Here is a 17,425-nt window from a genome sequence, read left to right on the forward strand (position 1 = left end):
GTTTCCACCGCCAAACTTTCTCTTGAATTTGCTGCTACTGTTAACAATTTAATCTCTCGATCCATTAATAATATCAAGGCTGTTCTTTTACCTAAAACCTGATGATTATTAGATGAGTAAGTATACATTATCTACTCCTAAAAATCTAATATAAATCGGAAATTGAACAAATTTTATTAAATAGTGGCTCCCTTACATCCCTCATTTCACAGGAAACCTCACATATCCCGTACACAAAAATAAACTAGTTTGAACATGTCTACATGAGTTTCAAATAATTTTTCTTTTCTCTTCGAGAATCTAGAGTAGTAATTTGACTCTCAAAATCCAAACATCTCCACATAAATTAACACAGAGAAAGTACGAGTTTAACTAGATTGGTTAAAATAATCATTTTAAAATAGGCTATACATTTGGATTTTTTCTAAATTTTTTTATGACGTACAAAAATGCTACAATGTGACTTATAAAATGGAGTACATGTATAGAAAGAAATAGAGAATGTAATTAAGGGGTGAAAAATTAAGAAACAAAAGAATTTTTTTTATATTTGGTGTGAACAAATCTACCAAAATAAATATCATAAAATAGATAAATAAATTGTTGCTATTGCTTATTCAATTTTTGGGCAATCAACATTTGAATACCTTAAAGCAGTGTGCTAGTATCTATATACATTAATATGTTAACTACTCAATTTCTTACCTTGTAATCGATAATATTAATCTTGATAGTTCAAATTACTTTGACTCGTGTTTTAGTTACAACCTGATCATTTTAATATTTTATCTTGATTGAATTATCACCATGTCGCTTCCAAGTGAAAAGTTGAATTATCTTTTTTAATTTATACAAAATTAAAATTTTATAAAATATCTAATTAATTAAATTAAGTAATAATCATACAATATTAGCCCTCTCCAATAAGTAAATTTGCATTTTATTAAATTATTTAATAAACATATACAAATATTGAACTATTGAACGGATAAAATGAGAAGTGGAACTTTCAATATTTCAGGGGAAGCTATATAAATTTCATTTAATGCTACTCCTAAGTCATTACGGCTTTCAATTGGAATTAATATTCATTGATTGCCTTTTATTTAATTCTGATTTGATGGAGGCGAGTTGTAGTGTGCGATCCGAATTGAAGACGATTTCTTAGGGATCAGGTCGCGATCGATTTTCAAAAGTCGGTGATAAAAAATTTGAATTTGTCACTCTTTTCTTTGGCCTTTTTTCCATTTTTTTCATCATTTGTTGTACTACGTTGTTGATATAATTTCCGTTTCTGATGTGAATAACTATTAAGTATCTGGTAACATAAATAACTATTTTTTTTTGCAGTTGTATGCCATAAAATTTTCAATAATCTACTACTCATTCCTAAGGAAAACACTTGAGAACAAATTTCTCTACATATTCTTGAAAAAATTTCTTTTATTCCACAACAAATTCTTAATATAAATAAGAGTCAATAATTTCATGAAGAAAAAGTATAAATTTGAAGATAAGAAGCATTTGCAGCCATATCTAATGATCATATTCACATTTAAAACTACGGGTTTTAGAAAATCTTAAAACAAGAAAATTATAAGTAGGTATTTGATATATTAGATGAAATGTATAAGAAAATTATAAACGATAGTGACCAAAACGAAATCAACATTACTAAACAAATATTTCTTTCTCTCCTGAAAATGAAGAATATTCTTTCAATTTTATGCTATTTCTGATAAGATTGTACTTCGAAATGATAATAAAATCAATTGAATAGGTATTACTGTTCATCTTTTTGAGCTTACATTTTCAAATTCAAATTGCATGGAACTCATCAAATACTTATTCTAATAATTCTTATATCATTTAAAAATATGTATAATCTTCAAAAGTAGGCACCGTTCTTCTTTTAACTCTGTTTTTTTATGTTGCAAGTCCACAAGTTTTAAGTTACAAAAACTAGTTCCTAAACTTCAGTTTTACACCTTAAATTTTAAGATAATTTTTTTAAAATTTTATTTTTTAACTTGTACAAGTTGAAAGTTCAAGACATTGTACTGGAGTTTTGCACTATTTGATTATCTAGAGCTATTTTTGTCCTGATTTTTTTGAACATTAAAATATGATTAGCTTTTAAGCTTTGTAAACATTGAATATTTTGCGATTATAAATCTGAAAATTGACCCATCATCGCTGTTTTTACCGTTGTGATTGGGTATTTCTTTTAGTATTTCCTTGTCATAATTCAGCATATTTATATAAAATTATTATATTTAAGAAGATTTGATGAAACTATTGTATGAAAGTTTTTAATACTAAATCGTTAACTAAAATAGTGAGTCTAAAGATTTAACCTTAAAAGAGAATTCTATAATTGGTAACTACACGATGACTTTCAACATGTTTGTATCTATGAACTTTCATAGTTTGTGTAAATGCATTTTTAAAGAGAGAAAAACAAATCCAGCTAAATATAACATTGGATTCTGAGATACTATATATTTTAGAGCTAACATAAGCTTGAATTTTGATGAATTTAACACCTCTGATTCTTCTGTGTGACCAAAAAACATTTGTTGTCTTTATTTTTTTTTCTTACCTTTCCAAAGTTAGTTATCTCATTTTTAGGCCACGTGTCAGTTAGTTAGAATACTGGTTTTTGTAGTCAACTTAAACTTTGTCTTGGTGCAGTGTGCTGGCCTCAAGAAATTTACTGCAACACAACCGTTGAAGCACATCTTTTCTCGTATTTACTGCTCTAAGTTATTGTTACTATACTGTAAACAAATGATATAGCTCAACTAGAATAAGACGTGTTAACTTAAAGTGAAGACATCTTGTGATGTCAAGGTCAAGAGTGGCCAAGTAAGGATTGTTTAGTACGAGGGTTAAGAGATAATGATTCTAGGTAAAATGTAGGATTACTTAATCATGTGTTGGTAGAAAATAGACATTTGTACTATCATAAGGATGTTCATATTCCAAACACAAGCCAAGTATAGAGAAGGTTATACATCATTCCCCTCTGCCAAGTGTGTATTCAAGTCAGCTCCTATACATTTGTCTACAGACAAAGGGGAACCACAAAACACGTATCACATATGTCGTAATCATCTAGACATGATTCCCTCAGAATTATGTACCTAGTGATATCCAAATTTTGGCTAGTAACCAATTTAAGTTCTTAAGTATGTACACGTACAGTCAGGACGCTGACCTGCCCAAAAAACAAATACATCGTCTGTCATAAACTTTTGTTTTAACTTTCTTGAGATTGCATAAAATATTCAAGAGTTGGGCCTTTAGTTTGCACCAAACTCTTGATTCCACCTTTCAAGCTCCTCCCACTTGCTCTTTTGCAGACTAGGCCTAATCACTGTCATGGCCTTCTGAAAATCTCCATATCTTAAACCCCTCACCTGCAAAATCAGAATACCAATTTTGGATGAGTCAATACCCACAATGTGATTCGTCGATTAACATGGTTGGTACACAAACTGACTTGCTTCCAAGTGTCGGTCATGATACTTGGTGGCCAGCATTAGCAAAGAGATATATATAATCTCAACCCTCAAGAGATAGAACCAGACAAATCATAGAATTACGAAACAAACTTAGAGCTTTAAAAATGCTATTTCCAAATTGTCTTAACACTCCTCTTCACTAAGCTTTTAAGATATCCTGCTATCCAATTTCAGATAGTACACCTAAAGGTGTATAACAAACTCAAACTTACATCTAAGACCAAATGACATCAACCTCAGGGTTTTTCCAAGGGAACTATTAGGAGTATGAATACTCCTTCCATCCTGTATCTGACAAGGTTGACTGAGCAGAGAGTTCAAATTTCAAAGGAATTTAATTCTTGACAATAATTATATCTGTATTAACTTCAGTATAAAGAGTTGAACATTTTGAGATAGCCCAAAATGAGAAGTGAGTCCAGTAACTTGGGACAGGGATGGAGTACCTAAATGAGTATGGGAAGAGTAGTCTTCAGATTTCAACTTCATAAAAGAATACAAGGACATCTTTGGAGCAGTATTTCAACAACTCTTGGCATTATACTTTTTATTGCATGTGGAATCATTAACTATACTGGCAGAACAAATTCAAGAGGTAGCACCGTAAACTCCAGAGGAGAGTTACCACCTGATTTGCCTCGACTGAGAGAATGTTAGCACCAAGCTCTCTGATTGGCATCATTGCAGCCTCCTCGCATAAGGCTTGAAGATCACTTCCAGAATACCCTGTGGAAATGTAGATTTCAGATGAGCTTCCCATGAGAACAAGATATGTTGATAACGATACTTAAGAATTAGATGTTCAGTTAAGAAAATTTCTAATGGCAAAACCTTTTAGCACTTTTTACCTTCTGTGTCTCTCACTAGTCGTTCTAGATCTCCATCTATCATCATCCAATAAACAAAACTGAATTAGATTACATAGGAATAGCAGGCAATTAAACTGACTCTGCTTAATATTTCACAAAATAAAAAGAAATGGTGTCTCCAAATACAATAAGAAGTCCTTCAAATGATTAGATTTGATCCTCTGTCATCCTCATAAAGATTGTACAAGAAAAACAGTTTGAGCATAAAACAAGTGAGCAGGATTATCAGTAAGCTTAAGAAAGATAACTCCACAACACACATTGAACTTACTGATAACACAATATAATTCAAACTCATATAGAGGACAAACTTTTGTCACGAAAATGAAGAACAGAAGTGAAGCATTTTCTTTTCAAGATAACTTACTTCAGAGATGCTTGATATGCTTTCAGATAAAGAAGAATATTGTGTAATGGCCTCGAGTCTTCCCACTTTAAAATGGATGTGAATGGAAAAATAGCTATCCCACACTCATGCAGAGACCACTCCCAGCCCCAAAAAAGGAGGGTCAGGGGAGGCGTGGTTGGCCTTAAGCCAGCAGCGAGTGCACAAGATTTTTGTAGATGTAGGGAAAACTTAGTGGTAAACTATGAGACACAAGCACCATTATTTAAAAGAGCTCTAGCTTGCAACTATCTTACTTTTTGCTCAGAAGTAAATTATACATGTTCAATCATAATAGACTTTCCCGAGCTTATATGGAAGGAAAAGAAGGGAGGGGAGGACGCATCAAAAGAGATTCCTTATACCCCCAGTTTGAATTAGACAGAAATTTCAAGGTTTTTCAAATTTTCCTTTTTTTGTTTAAATTTTGTAAATTTGATATTTGATTAAGAACTTGCACATCATCATGCATGTATTTAGCTGTTATCCACAGTTCACATCTCATACTGCTGATTGGTCTTGGTAACTGAAACATACGGATGAGACAAGTACATATATCTCAACATCGACTGACTTCATTAAAATCTTTAAAGGGGGAAGGAGGTGTTGCAAAATATTAAGACTCCTCATTTTAAATGAGAACTCTACTTTATGGTCTATAAACAAACAGTAGTTAGCCAACATCAACAAAATAATAAATGCATCTAGTTTTCAAATGCAATCTCACCAGGCAAAGAAAAGGCTTTTCCCTTTAGTCTGTGTTTCAGAAGTTGTCTTCTTACACTAGCATCAGGTAGAGGTATATATATTCTTTTCACCTGTTTCAAACAGTAACAAGCACATTAAGAAGAAAAAAGCCCTACAGATTTCTTTAGTATTTTTTTTCTTTTTGGAGAAAGGCAACAGTTAATCTAAATATCCACACATATACTACATCAAAAAATGTAGTCCCCCTTCAGAAGTGTTGTGATTACATATGATCCTATACTTTGCTAGATTACAACCAATCTATAGTTGTATAAATGTCTTTTGATTGACCTATCACTACCTGCTTACACCAAATCTAATACAAAGCTAAACAATTTAACTTAATTTCTGAATGTTGCTCTGCTTCTCCTCAAAACACCTCTGAATTCTCTCCTTCCATACAGTCCACCAAATGTTGGCTGGGACAATCTTCCATCTCTACTCCTTTCTTTAGTACTTTAAAGAACAATTCACATTGTTCTCGAGATTAAAAATATACTCTCCAGTAACATATTAATTAAGCTTCTGTGATCAGAGGCATGGAAAGGAAACTGCTTTTTTAAAATAACGGACAGCTTGTGATGCAATTTACAATTTAGTTTCTCTACAAATTTCTCTTCTTATTATAAGCTGCTGGTCAGATTCAGATCATTCACTTAGTTTCTAGAGTCTAGCGAGGCACATGTATTCCAAGAGTTCAAATTTGAATTTCCAAGTAAGATGCTGCAAGGATATCAAAGTGAGAACTGAAAATGTTAATTGGTTTTTTCTTTGATCAAGAACTAATCGGGTTAGTTTAATAACTTGTTAGATAAGATGGGCCTATGTAACTTCTGATACTAGAGTTTTTTTTTTACCAAGTAAAGGCGTCTTACACGAGAATTATGTGGATTTTGTCAAGAAAAAACTCAAACATGCAGCGGTGAAGTATAGTTGTATATCCATTCTTCTGTCAGTATTATCTACTTTACCTATCAGACCCAAGAAAAAAAATACATGTTTAAGCAAGCCAATGATGAAACCATAACTATGTTCTCAGAGACAAATTGCATTCTGATCAAGTGACAGCACTTACCAATCTCCTTAGAACAGCATCATCCAACTCCTGTGGCTTATTTGTTGCACCTGCATTGGCATAGGCAGACAGCTCAGACACAGTAGCCAGAGAATACAAGGACCAAAAAGATCAACTTCTGCAGACTGATAACATATGCGCAACAATCATGAAAGTCTATAATTCTCAAATTTCCATGGGCCAGAGAGTTTTAGTTGAAAAAAATTAATTGATTAGTAATGGAAATTTCAGAGGGCCCCTCTAGAAGTCACTGCATCAGAAGACGTTTGACATTGAAAACCAAAGCATACTGGAGTTTCAGACTAGAAAAGGTTTGGTAAAAATGGCTTTTCCTTGATGCTAATGAGAAATACCAGAACTTCACATCTTTGTAGTGTCAAGATAATACAAGGTGTCTTAAACATACTAGGTCATTAGGTTCATTATGTTTTCTTATAGTTTGCAATAAGCTGTTGACAGATCTTACTTATATAAATTACATTCTTACAAGCTTTAGCTTATTACTTTCTTTTTTATCTTTTTCTGATAGTCTATTTTCATACAGTGGCAGAAGATTCTACTTTTCAGTGGCACTTTCATAGCGCCGCCATAAAACTTGGCACTTTTGTGGCATTTCCTTTATATGTTGACTTGTAGGAATTAACTTGCTTGGAGATTAATACAAGAGTTGTCGTAAATGACACACTTAAGAGAAGAAGAAAATACTCTTTTGACCGATGATTACACCCAGAAAACACTAAGTCATAAGCATCAGTTAGCAGGAACAGCTATCGGTGACAGACCATAACTAAGATAATAGTTCAGAATCAGCATGAAGCTTACCAATTACAATTACCAGGCCATTGGAATTTGATGTCACCCCATCAAACTGAACTAGAAACTCTGACTTCAACCTTCTGCTTGCTTCGTTCTCATTGGTAGTCCTAGTTGACATAATACTATCTATCTGTTAACCACAAAGATAGTCTGAAAGTAAGGTTTGCTACCATTAAGTGACGGGATGCACCATTTAGATGTCTTTACCAATGAAATACCCAACCAAGCCTAGTGACAGATATGTACTTTTTAGCAGCAAAGTCTAAAAGAAAAAGTACTGATTATACTTTTCTTTTGGATAAGTGAAGAGAAAAAAATGCAGGCGTTTTTTACTAGAGTATCTGCAAGAACATAAGAGACTTCATACAGAGTAAAAAAAAAAAAGACATATTACACAAATATTAAGAATGAAAGTAAGAATGCCAATCAGTTTGAGGTAAACAGATAATCTAAACATGATGGTAGAAAGAAATAGATGAATCTTTCTACCATACTATCTATTAGAATACTGCCGCTAATTACTTTCCAAAATGGTATAGCAAATATTGAAAATCAAAAAGAGGTCTATCCAAGACTTGACCAAGAAAGCCTCACTTCCAGGCAGATGTGCCAAGCTCATTAGACTTTGGAAACCGGTAACAAAACTTGATGACAGAGAGCTAGTCAGCTAATTCAAAATTATCACAATCCAGGAGTAGTTTCTATAACACCTTGGAAGTCTCTGATACAGGGGAGTGTTTAAATTCATCATCAAACATGATATTGGTTTTGAGTAAGTGATTAGCTAATTTCAAAGGCATTGACGTAGGTCAAGATAGAAGGTGCACTTATCCAGATCATGAAGGAATCTAGCAAAAGTTTGAGGTAGAATGGCAAGTGGAGCTACTGCTTCTTCAGTTCTGTATTCTATTTTCTATAGGTTTGTAAGGAGGAGTGCGCATGCGTTGGTAAGAACATCCGTCGTGCGACCAGGAGGTCACGATTTCAAACCGTGAAAATAGCCTCTTCCAAAAAATGCATGCTATGGTTGCTTACAAGTTACAACAGACCCAACGTGGTTAGCCTTCCTCAGACCCCGTGCATAGAAGGAGCTTAGTGCGCCAAGCTGTCTTTTTTTTGTTTTTAAAGGGGAGTTCGAGATGGTCCAGGCTTCACTTTTATATGGACAAAGCAATTTTCACTTATATCACTCTTTTACCTTTTTCTATTTAATTTGTCCCCCACCCACCAAAGATTGTCCATCTTTAATGGAAGAGAGCTAAGTTTCTAATTTCTTTGTACATTTAACAGATATTAGTCACAAGCTTACTCCTTTTTCTTCTTCTTATTCTTTTCTGTGAAGTTGTTGTAAAAACGAAGAATTAAATTCGATTTTCTCTCCTATTTACTCATCAGATACAGATGAAATAGTTTTTTCTCCTTTTTAGATTTAGAGAAGTCAGCACCCAGCTCGATGAATCTAAAGCAGCAGATCTGCAAAGACTCGGTGTATTTTTCTTCTTTCTCAGTTTAAAGAGAGAGGAAAGGAGAAGCAAACAGTTGTTGATCATTTTATTGACGACATTTTCAATGAAAGCTGAGATGGGGTAAGTGTGAAGAGTCAACTATTTCCCTACTTTTATTGTTTCTTAGAAGAATGGCCCCGATATAAGCGAAGAAGACAATTGACGATGACTCTAATTTTTTTGTCGGTATTTCTTGTATTGATTAAATGAAGGCCTAGTAGGAAAAACATTGAATTAAGTATATTAGCCAAGGCATCAACTGACATAATAATTTCTGATGAAGTCTCACCTCATCCATGAAAATTACAGATGGCTGCCTGGAAATGGCTACCATAAAAAGTGTCTTGACAAGCTTTTCACCCTCTCCGACCTGTCATAATGTGAAGCTCAGTAAATCAAAATGATACAAAACAAACTCAATCAAAAGGCACAAACAAAAGAGACACACACCCACTTTGATGTTAACGAAGAAGCAGACACATTGAAAAATGTTGCTTGCGACTCTGATGCTACTGCTTTGGCCAGCATGGTTTTTCCAGTACCTGGTGGGCCAAAAAGAAGTAGACCTGTAATACAATAACATCAACCTTGTCAGAGAATAGTTCCTGGGTGTGTTGTAATGTTATTCATGTATAGAAGCAATACCTCTAGCAGGCCTTCTTAAGCCAGTGAAGAGGTCCTTTCTTTTGGTTGGTAGAATTACCATCTCTAAAAGAGCTTGCTTTGCCTTTTCAAGGCCAGCTGCAGGAAAACCAAATTCAAGATTAAAATATTTAACAAATCATTACAAAGGGGTAGGAGGCAATGGAGAGGATAAAACTTTGACTTCTCACCAATATCTTCCCATTTAACAGAAGGGCTTCTATCCACAATTACAGAATTTATCATCTCCACCAACTTTGGATCAGACCCACTAGCAGTGGCAGATTCCTGTGAAGGTTTATTGCTTGATATGCTATTACTCGGAACCCTCATAACAGAGCTGACTTTCCTTGAACCAGGTACAGATAGAGATGCTCCTTTTCGAGCAGATGAACTTGATTCTGAAACAGCCACTCTTTGGGTTTGTGGTTCTGAATGCTGGGGAGAACATGTCAAAACCCATTATGATCACATAATACTTAACCAATTTCGTAACTTAAATCACAGAAATTCACAACATCTCCAACTCTGGCTTCATTCAAAAGTACAACCCAGTGGGAGTAGGGGTACCATGAACCAAACCAGCTTGGTGACAAACGCCTTGCTCAGCTCGTAAAACTTTCTATGATAACATATTTTCATTTCAAAAGGATTTGACGGCCATGTTAAAATTTTACCTAACGACTCGTCATAAACATCCGTTTCTAATCTTGTCCCTGGTACTTTGTATTTTCCATTGAATATGACTTAGAAGTTGAACCCTTTATAGGCAAAGTGATCGAGCTATGTTCAAGCCTTCTAAATCAAGTTTGCCTCAGCTCTATCTATGGTCAAATTGCATCAAAACCGAACTGAGCTTGTTAAAGGTTGAGCTTGGCTTGTTTAGAACCCTTATGTGGGAGTGTTTTAGTTCCTTTCAAGTGACAAATGAAGAGGATTATCCTTTTTTCATTGCTAAGGTAATACAAGAATTAGACCAAAAATAGAAAACCTTATAAAAAGACATAGTTTTCTACTAATGACACCAGTCATCTCATCTGTACAAATAGGAATCTCAAGGGTGCACCAAAAGGAAATAAGGGGCAAGAGTTCATTCCTCAAGTGTACAAAGTCCTTCTCTACTCCCTCAATATCTCTCCTATTCCTCTCTCTCCACATGGTCCACATAAGTGTTAGTGGAGCAACATCTCATGCCCTACATCTTCTCTTTTGTCTTCTACCGCCTAGCTAAACATGATTTATTTCACAATGCCCGGCATGTAAATAATTAATTACATTGCTTCTATTAACAAAATAATTACTAGGAACTAAGAAACTGGAAAAAAAAAAAGAAATATAGAAATGACAGCAGGCAGATGCATCAAAGAGAAGAACCACTTTGAGCAACAAAATTGCTCCACATTAGCAGTTTAGCACCAAGAGATCATGGTGAAGTTATAAAATTAAAGAAGGAGAAGTAGAGTTATTAGGATGCGCCATGAGGACGAGATAGGAAAGAGAACTGCATTCCATCTGATGGAAAAGATGTATTTGTTTCCTTAAAATGAACATCTGAAATTGTCTACTCAACAGAACAATCTTACACTTCAGACAGCAGTTCATACCTTGACAGAAGATGTGCCACCTGAAACGGGAGTATGGGCAAAGGGAAGAAAGAAAAGTACTCAGTTATTCTCCCTGCTACTAAGATATGATTAGAAACTCAATGCAAGAAAGATAAAGCTTTTGAACCTGCTCGTCGACTTAGAGTCTGAAGTCTGCCTGACACTTGAGACTGCCATTTTAATATCTTTTGACGATATGATTTCACCTTCTCGTGTTCACTGTTTAAAAAACACAACAGGAGAGTTGTGGCTCAATTACTCCATAATCCATCAGATGGCCAAGAAAGTCACATATGACAGAAGAATGATTTGTTTCCACATATTACTTTAATCACAAGGTTTTCTGTTCATTTTACTAGGTATAGTGAAGGAACCCAACCCATTTTACATCTTATGTACCTAGCCGACATTTTACTTCAAAAATCAAAAACATTGCATGAAAGATCAAAGAACTCCTGTTACAGAAAGAAAAAGAGACTGCCAATTGTTTAAGGCACAAGCATCCAGTCTACACAGACAGAATTGCGGCATCTTGGTGTTCAATGAGTTAGCATTCTGTACAGGTGCATGATGCTCAATTGCACACAAGTAGAAGAAATAATATTCAAAAGAAAATTCAGAAATTATAACTATCCACATAAAACTCATATTAAGAAGAGCACGAGCAGTGTTAGCTGGAGAAAAAGAAAGAAGCCAAGTCATATAAGAAACAGACTGGTCATGGTTCTCCAGGTTACCGTGCTGCTAAACATATATTTGTTTGAAAACGTAGTTGCAGAGGCAATAATCTCTTCATTCTGCTGCACTGAAGTATAATAGCTAAAACGCGACATGACAATCAAATGTCACAAGTTATGTTTAGATATTAAAATAGAATTCTAGAGGTAAAAGAGATTGCACTTCATTCCTTCTTCAGACTTCTCAGGCCAACCAAATAATCAATCAATCAAATACACCTCGATCCCAAACTAGTCGGGGTTGGCTATATTGTTACACCCCGTACTCTGGTACCTCGGAACGCTTCTTAAGCTTCTTAAGTTTCTGGGAAGGCTCTTAAGTTTCTTAGAAGTCGTCATGTGAGTCGGATAATCTATAACGCTATCAAATAATCCTAAAGAAAGAAGAATGAGATGCTTCATAATAGGGAAGATTGAAAATAGGGTTATAAGAATTCGAAAGGAGTTGGAGGCCGAGAAATGAGTCGTAGGACTCGATTGACTCGCGTAAGCTACCAACTTGGATGTCCTACGTAATTAAGCTACTTGAGTACACGTCGAGCTTCAGTAGCAAGGACTACGCAGATTACCGAAGTGAGATGAGATGACGAACCTACGAGAGGGAGCAACAACTAGTTTTCGAACTTACAAAAGCAAAGCAAGAAGGTGACTCACCTACTTGAGGTGGACCCCCACATGCTACGTGGCAGCACGTGAGTGGCCGCATGGTGTGAGATGGCGCCCTAGGGGAGCTGCCATGTGTCACCCCTAGGGGATGCCACGTGTCAACCTCTTAAAAAGGGTATATATACATGTAAAGATGACTAATCTCTCATCTTTGCTTCATTTGAGACTTGGAAAAGTTAGGAGCAAACTTGAAAGAAATAGAGAGAGCTACGGCAGCAACCAAATAAGGTAAGCCCTCCGTTTTTGATTCGGAAATTAATTATTCAAGGTATACTACGATTAAATAACGGTGTTTGACCATATAAAATTTATCGTTGGGGCAACGAGGAGTTTTTTGTTTTTTTTAAGCAACCCGTTTTTGAATAGGACTGCTGTTAGTAATACTAGTATAACTCCTTGTGTAAAGCTTCGTTTCAAGTGATTCAAGATGTTTTGGAAAGCTATTTTATAGGGCTATAACTTTCATTTAGCCTCAAAAATCCAGTTTTGCTTTTCTCTGCTCGAAAAAGGGTGATGAAGTATGGGGGAGGTGCTGCCCAGATTTTGTTTTGGAAATCCTACACGGACTGCTGTTGGTATTTTGGGCACATCCTTTTGTACAAAATTGTTGTAGGGGTGATTCGAAATTGTATGCGACCTTAAGACACATGTCTATAACTTTCCTTGAGGCCACCAATCCTGTTTCCCTCAATTACCCTTCGAAACTAAGCGACAATACAAGACAGTAGGCTGTCCAAAATTCACGTTTCGATAGTTTTGGCGAGTTTGACGAGTTTAGGTTAAGGTAAGGGTTTTTCTTTCAATTTGGAGTTTATGGTGTGGTTATGAAGTGTATTTTACGTTGTGTAAGTGGCTGGAATATGAAAATTCCATAAATATGCTTGACGTTCGAAACAAACCAAATTGGAGTCGCTATAGTTAAATTGTAGTCGAAGCAAGGTGTTATGCTTGTGGTGTGTGGCTGCAGGTGCGTGGTGATGTGTTGCAGGGCTTAAAAGTGTTCAAAATAGGGTGTGGGAGCTGTTGGTTGCAGCCACACGACCCTCCGTTTCGTAGGGTTAAAGGTTTTACGAGACAGAGACTAAACACCCTATTTTGGTATCATAGTTTTGAACGAGTTGTTTGGAGTTTGTATCTTGTAATGTTGAAGTGAATTACTGTATATGTGCTGCAGGTTGTTGTTGTTGGTTGGTTGTGGTAATTAGGTAGGTAATTGGAAGTTCGGATAGGGCATGTTATAAGGGAGATACTGCCTGATTTCCGTTAACTTCTTAACCGATTAATAAACTACTTGAGAAAGACTCCTAAGGAAATGATTCCTATGGATGCTTGGTTGTAGTTTTAGAAGCTGGAGAGTCGAAGGTTATTAATATGAGTATTATTTTTATGATTAAATAGGTTCAGAGGATGACGAAACAAGCCGGGTTAAAAGCAATCGATAAGAGGTATGTAAAGCTTATCTCTTCCTTTCTTTTGGCATGTCTTCAAGTTAAGTAATGAAAGATATGAGCTTGAGGGTAAATCTACTCATAAATGCCAAGCATAATTCACGGCCCTTATTTACTTCTTGATGAAAGCTCTCTCACAGTAATTGAACTAAGGCTTCTCAAGCTTTCCATACGTTAGGAAGTGATGGGCAGGTAAAGCTATCCTTCCTTTCTCTTGAGATGTATTTGGCATGGAAACGAGGCTATGATGCCATGGTTGTTCCCCGAGCCCCATGATGGGCCGAGTACGAAATATGTATGTGATGACCACATAAAGGAAGGTACAGACTGTGTAGAGTTCATTCTCTTTCTTCTTTTGGCATATCTTAGCTGTAAGTTAAACATGATACGATCTCTGAGATAATTTCATTCCTAAGTGTCTCGTATTCACTTCTGGACGTTGGACTCTCATAGTAGTCGAACTACTTTCCTAGAACTTTCTATATGTTAAGGAAGTAACGAAGGTACAGGCTCCTAGTCTTAGAGATTATATGACAACAAGTGCTTCTGATTTCATAAGCGATTTGGCCTTACTTTAATATGTGTCTAGGGGCCCCGAGATTCTAAATGACATAGCCCCTAATGGCATTTAGCGGGCACTTGAGAGGGCCACCCTACTACTCGGGTTCTTAGACGATAGCTTAATTTTCTTATATGGCTGAGTCTCGGATAATGATTTAGCTTACATATGGTTACTTACTGCTCTGCTTGTGCATATGGTTTACATATCTTTTACCGAGTCTCATAGAGGGTCGGGTACGACCGAGTCCCAAAAAGAGGCCGGGTACGATATAAGATGATATAAATATTCACTGAGTCCCAAAAAGGGCCGGGTATGCTATGTAAATGCAATAATAAGACGACATGATTGTAGAACGAGTCTCATTAAAGAGCCGGGTACGGTATATTTATGCATATGGTGACATAAGGATAGATTTGTAACACCGAGTCCCGCAATGGGCCAGGTGTGGAATATCATACTGAGATACATGACCTCATTTTAGAAGGTGCAGGTAATGTGATTTATTAATTGTTACACTAGTTCTCTGCATCCCTGTGTCAACTATACTTTCCTTGTGATATGTTATGCTTTATATACTCAGTACATGTATCGTACTGATCCCCTTTCTTCGGGGGAGTGCGTTTCATGCCCGCAAGCACAGATATTTGTTTCGGGGATCCACCAGCTTAGGATTTCCACTCAGCTACGTTGGATGTGTTCCACTGTTCCGGAGCCTAGCCTTTGGTGCTGGTCTGCAAATATATGTATTTGTTTATTCAGGGGTACGGCGGGGGCCCTGTCCCGCCATATGTTACCGTACTATTCTTAGAGATCTGTAGACATGTGTAGGTGGGTTGTTTATAAGTTATTTCAGCTATGCCTGTATGTCATGTTGTAAATGTTATTATGTTATGGCAGCCCTGTCGGCTTGCATGCCCTTTCATGATATGATACAAGTGAAAGAAGTTATAGATATATGAAAAGGTTTTGACCCATTGGGGTTTTTGTGTATAGTATCACATCACACATAGTTCAACTTGACTATAGCTGATAGATACGTAGATGGGGTCCAGGTCGGAATCCAGTCGCGGCCTACGGGGTTGGGTCGTGACATATATAATCTTATATATCCATTTCTCAACCACTGAGCATAAGATTATATTTATCTTCCCTAACACAACCACTTAATCAAATTAGATAACCTATACTTATTCAATTTAAACTATTTTAAGCAAACAATGAGATAAGGTTGATCATACCCCCTGCTCTCGGGTTGAACCATACATGTGTAGTTGAGCAAATTTTTTTAAAATACATATTTCTAGAAGGTCCGCACTCCCTTTCACAAAAATATAGTGTCTGCAGTAGATTCTGTAGCATCTGATTTAAATTCTTGGATTTGTCTCTGTTAAAGTCCCAGTCTTTCATTCAACTATTGTAGCATTAAGCCTCTAATAACTCTAATCAAACAATAACATACATAAATACAGCAAAAGATAACTTGATTGAAATAGAAGGAAAAACTAAATACCTAGAAGCTATATAGGAAGGAACCGGAGTAGAAATGCCTTCGGCGAGTATCTTTTGAGCATTGTGGTAATGTGAAATTGCATCATCAGTCAAGCCCCATTCTTCAGCTCTAACAGCTTTGGCGATCTCTTCTTTTGCCAATTCGAAGTAGCCTTTTAGCTTATACGCCGTCCGTTCGTTCCCGGTGGCAACGCCATCCATCGTCCGATCGCCGGAGTTCTGCTGAGGATCGTTCAGAGACGAAGGCGATGATGGAGTATCAGAGAAGATCGAGCTTAGGGTTTCTGCCAGGTCTTTGAGAAAACTCATTTGGGAGAAATTTGTATTAATGGAGAATCGGAGAAATTTAGCATCTTAAGGTCCTGTTTAGTATGAGGTAAATATGATCTTCAAGAAAATGTTTTTATGAATACTAAGAATGTTTTGTAAATTTCCAGATTTACTTTTAAGAGATTCTATTAGTAGCTTGAAAATCAATTTCCTTCTCGACTATTTTTCATCAGTTTGGAAAGAAAAGTATTATTCCAATATAAATATATTTTTTGAGAAAACCAAGTGATTTTTTGTGTTTGATATATAAATATAAAAGATTATTCTAAACATACTTGTATATAATTAATCTAGATAAATATTTATTTATTTATTTTTTTGGGGGGGGGGGTTAATATTAGTTTTTCATTAATCAAAATATATTACTAAGTTTTATGCCTTTTTTTAGTATTTTTCTTTAATAGTTCTATTTATTGCCCTTAAACGTTTGTAATTATTACCTTCCACATGTCGCATGTTGTTTGTTATTTCGATCATGTTATGAATTAACTAACTTGACAATTTTATAAAGGAAGAAGAACAAGAGAATATGTATATAGAAAGTATTAATAGAGAGAGTAGTAATATAGAGAGAGTAATAGTAATTCTTTCTTTTATGTGTTTGTGTGTATTTTACATTGAAGTTTAAGGCTATATTTATAGCCATATTTACAAGTGGAGGAAAATATTAATAGGCATTTTACCCACTTAAAAAGTAAATGGACTATCCACCATTTTAAGTGAACAACCATTTTACTTGGTTGATATTACTTGGTTGATAATACTCCCCCTTGGATGTCCACGAGAAATGTGCCTCGTTAAAACCTTATTAGGAAAAACCCAGTGGGAAAAAACCTAATGAAGGAAAAAGAGTACACATATCTGATAATACGCCTTGAGTGCTGCCTCATTAAAAACCTTATCAGGAAAACCCAGTGGGACAAAACCTTGACTAAGGGAAAAAGAGTACAGCGCGTATTTTGCTCCCCCTGATGAAAATATCACTTAATATCTCGAAGACGAC

The 17,425-nt window shown here is 35.6% G+C and overlaps 1 protein-coding gene across 1 annotated transcript; it reads right to left on the reverse strand.

Annotated features, from left to right (window-relative positions):
- Positions 1 to 2,937: 2,937 nt before the first annotated feature.
- On the reverse strand, positions 2,938 to 16,560 carry LOC129886599 (uncharacterized). The gene is made up of 13 exons (XM_055961361.1): positions 16,094 to 16,560; positions 11,298 to 11,389; positions 11,171 to 11,190; positions 9,758 to 10,004; positions 9,570 to 9,665; positions 9,375 to 9,490; positions 9,214 to 9,294; positions 7,426 to 7,549; positions 6,604 to 6,653; positions 5,509 to 5,599; positions 4,376 to 4,411; positions 4,156 to 4,253; positions 2,938 to 3,422 (listed from the first exon to the last, which is right to left on the reverse strand). The coding sequence occupies exons 1-13, from the start codon at positions 16,399 to 16,401 to the stop codon at positions 3,306 to 3,308; spliced, it is 1,476 nt and encodes a 491-aa protein (XP_055817336.1). The 5' UTR covers positions 16,402 to 16,560; the 3' UTR covers positions 2,938 to 3,305.
- Between the last annotated feature and the right edge of the window lie 865 nt (positions 16,561 to 17,425).

Source organism: Solanum dulcamara, chromosome 4 (genome assembly GCF_947179165.1).
Source record: "Solanum dulcamara chromosome 4, daSolDulc1.2, whole genome shotgun sequence".
Lineage (NCBI taxonomy): Eukaryota > Viridiplantae > Streptophyta > Magnoliopsida > Solanales > Solanaceae > Solanum > Solanum dulcamara.

Excerpts from the sequence above, each read along its gene's own strand:
- LOC129886599 (XM_055961361.1), bottom strand. The coding sequence starts at position 16,401 with ATGAGTTTTCTCAAAGACCTGGCAGAAACCCTAAGCTCGATCTTCTCT. Across the intron at positions 11,191-11,297 it reads GACTCTAAGTCGACGAGCAG|GTGGCACATCTTCTGTCAAG; the intron begins GTTCAAAAGCTT and ends CTCCCGTTTCAG. Across the intron at positions 9,491-9,569 it reads CTTAAGAAGGCCTGCTAGAG|GTCTACTTCTTTTTGGCCCA; the intron begins GTATTGCTTCTA and ends ATTGTATTACAG.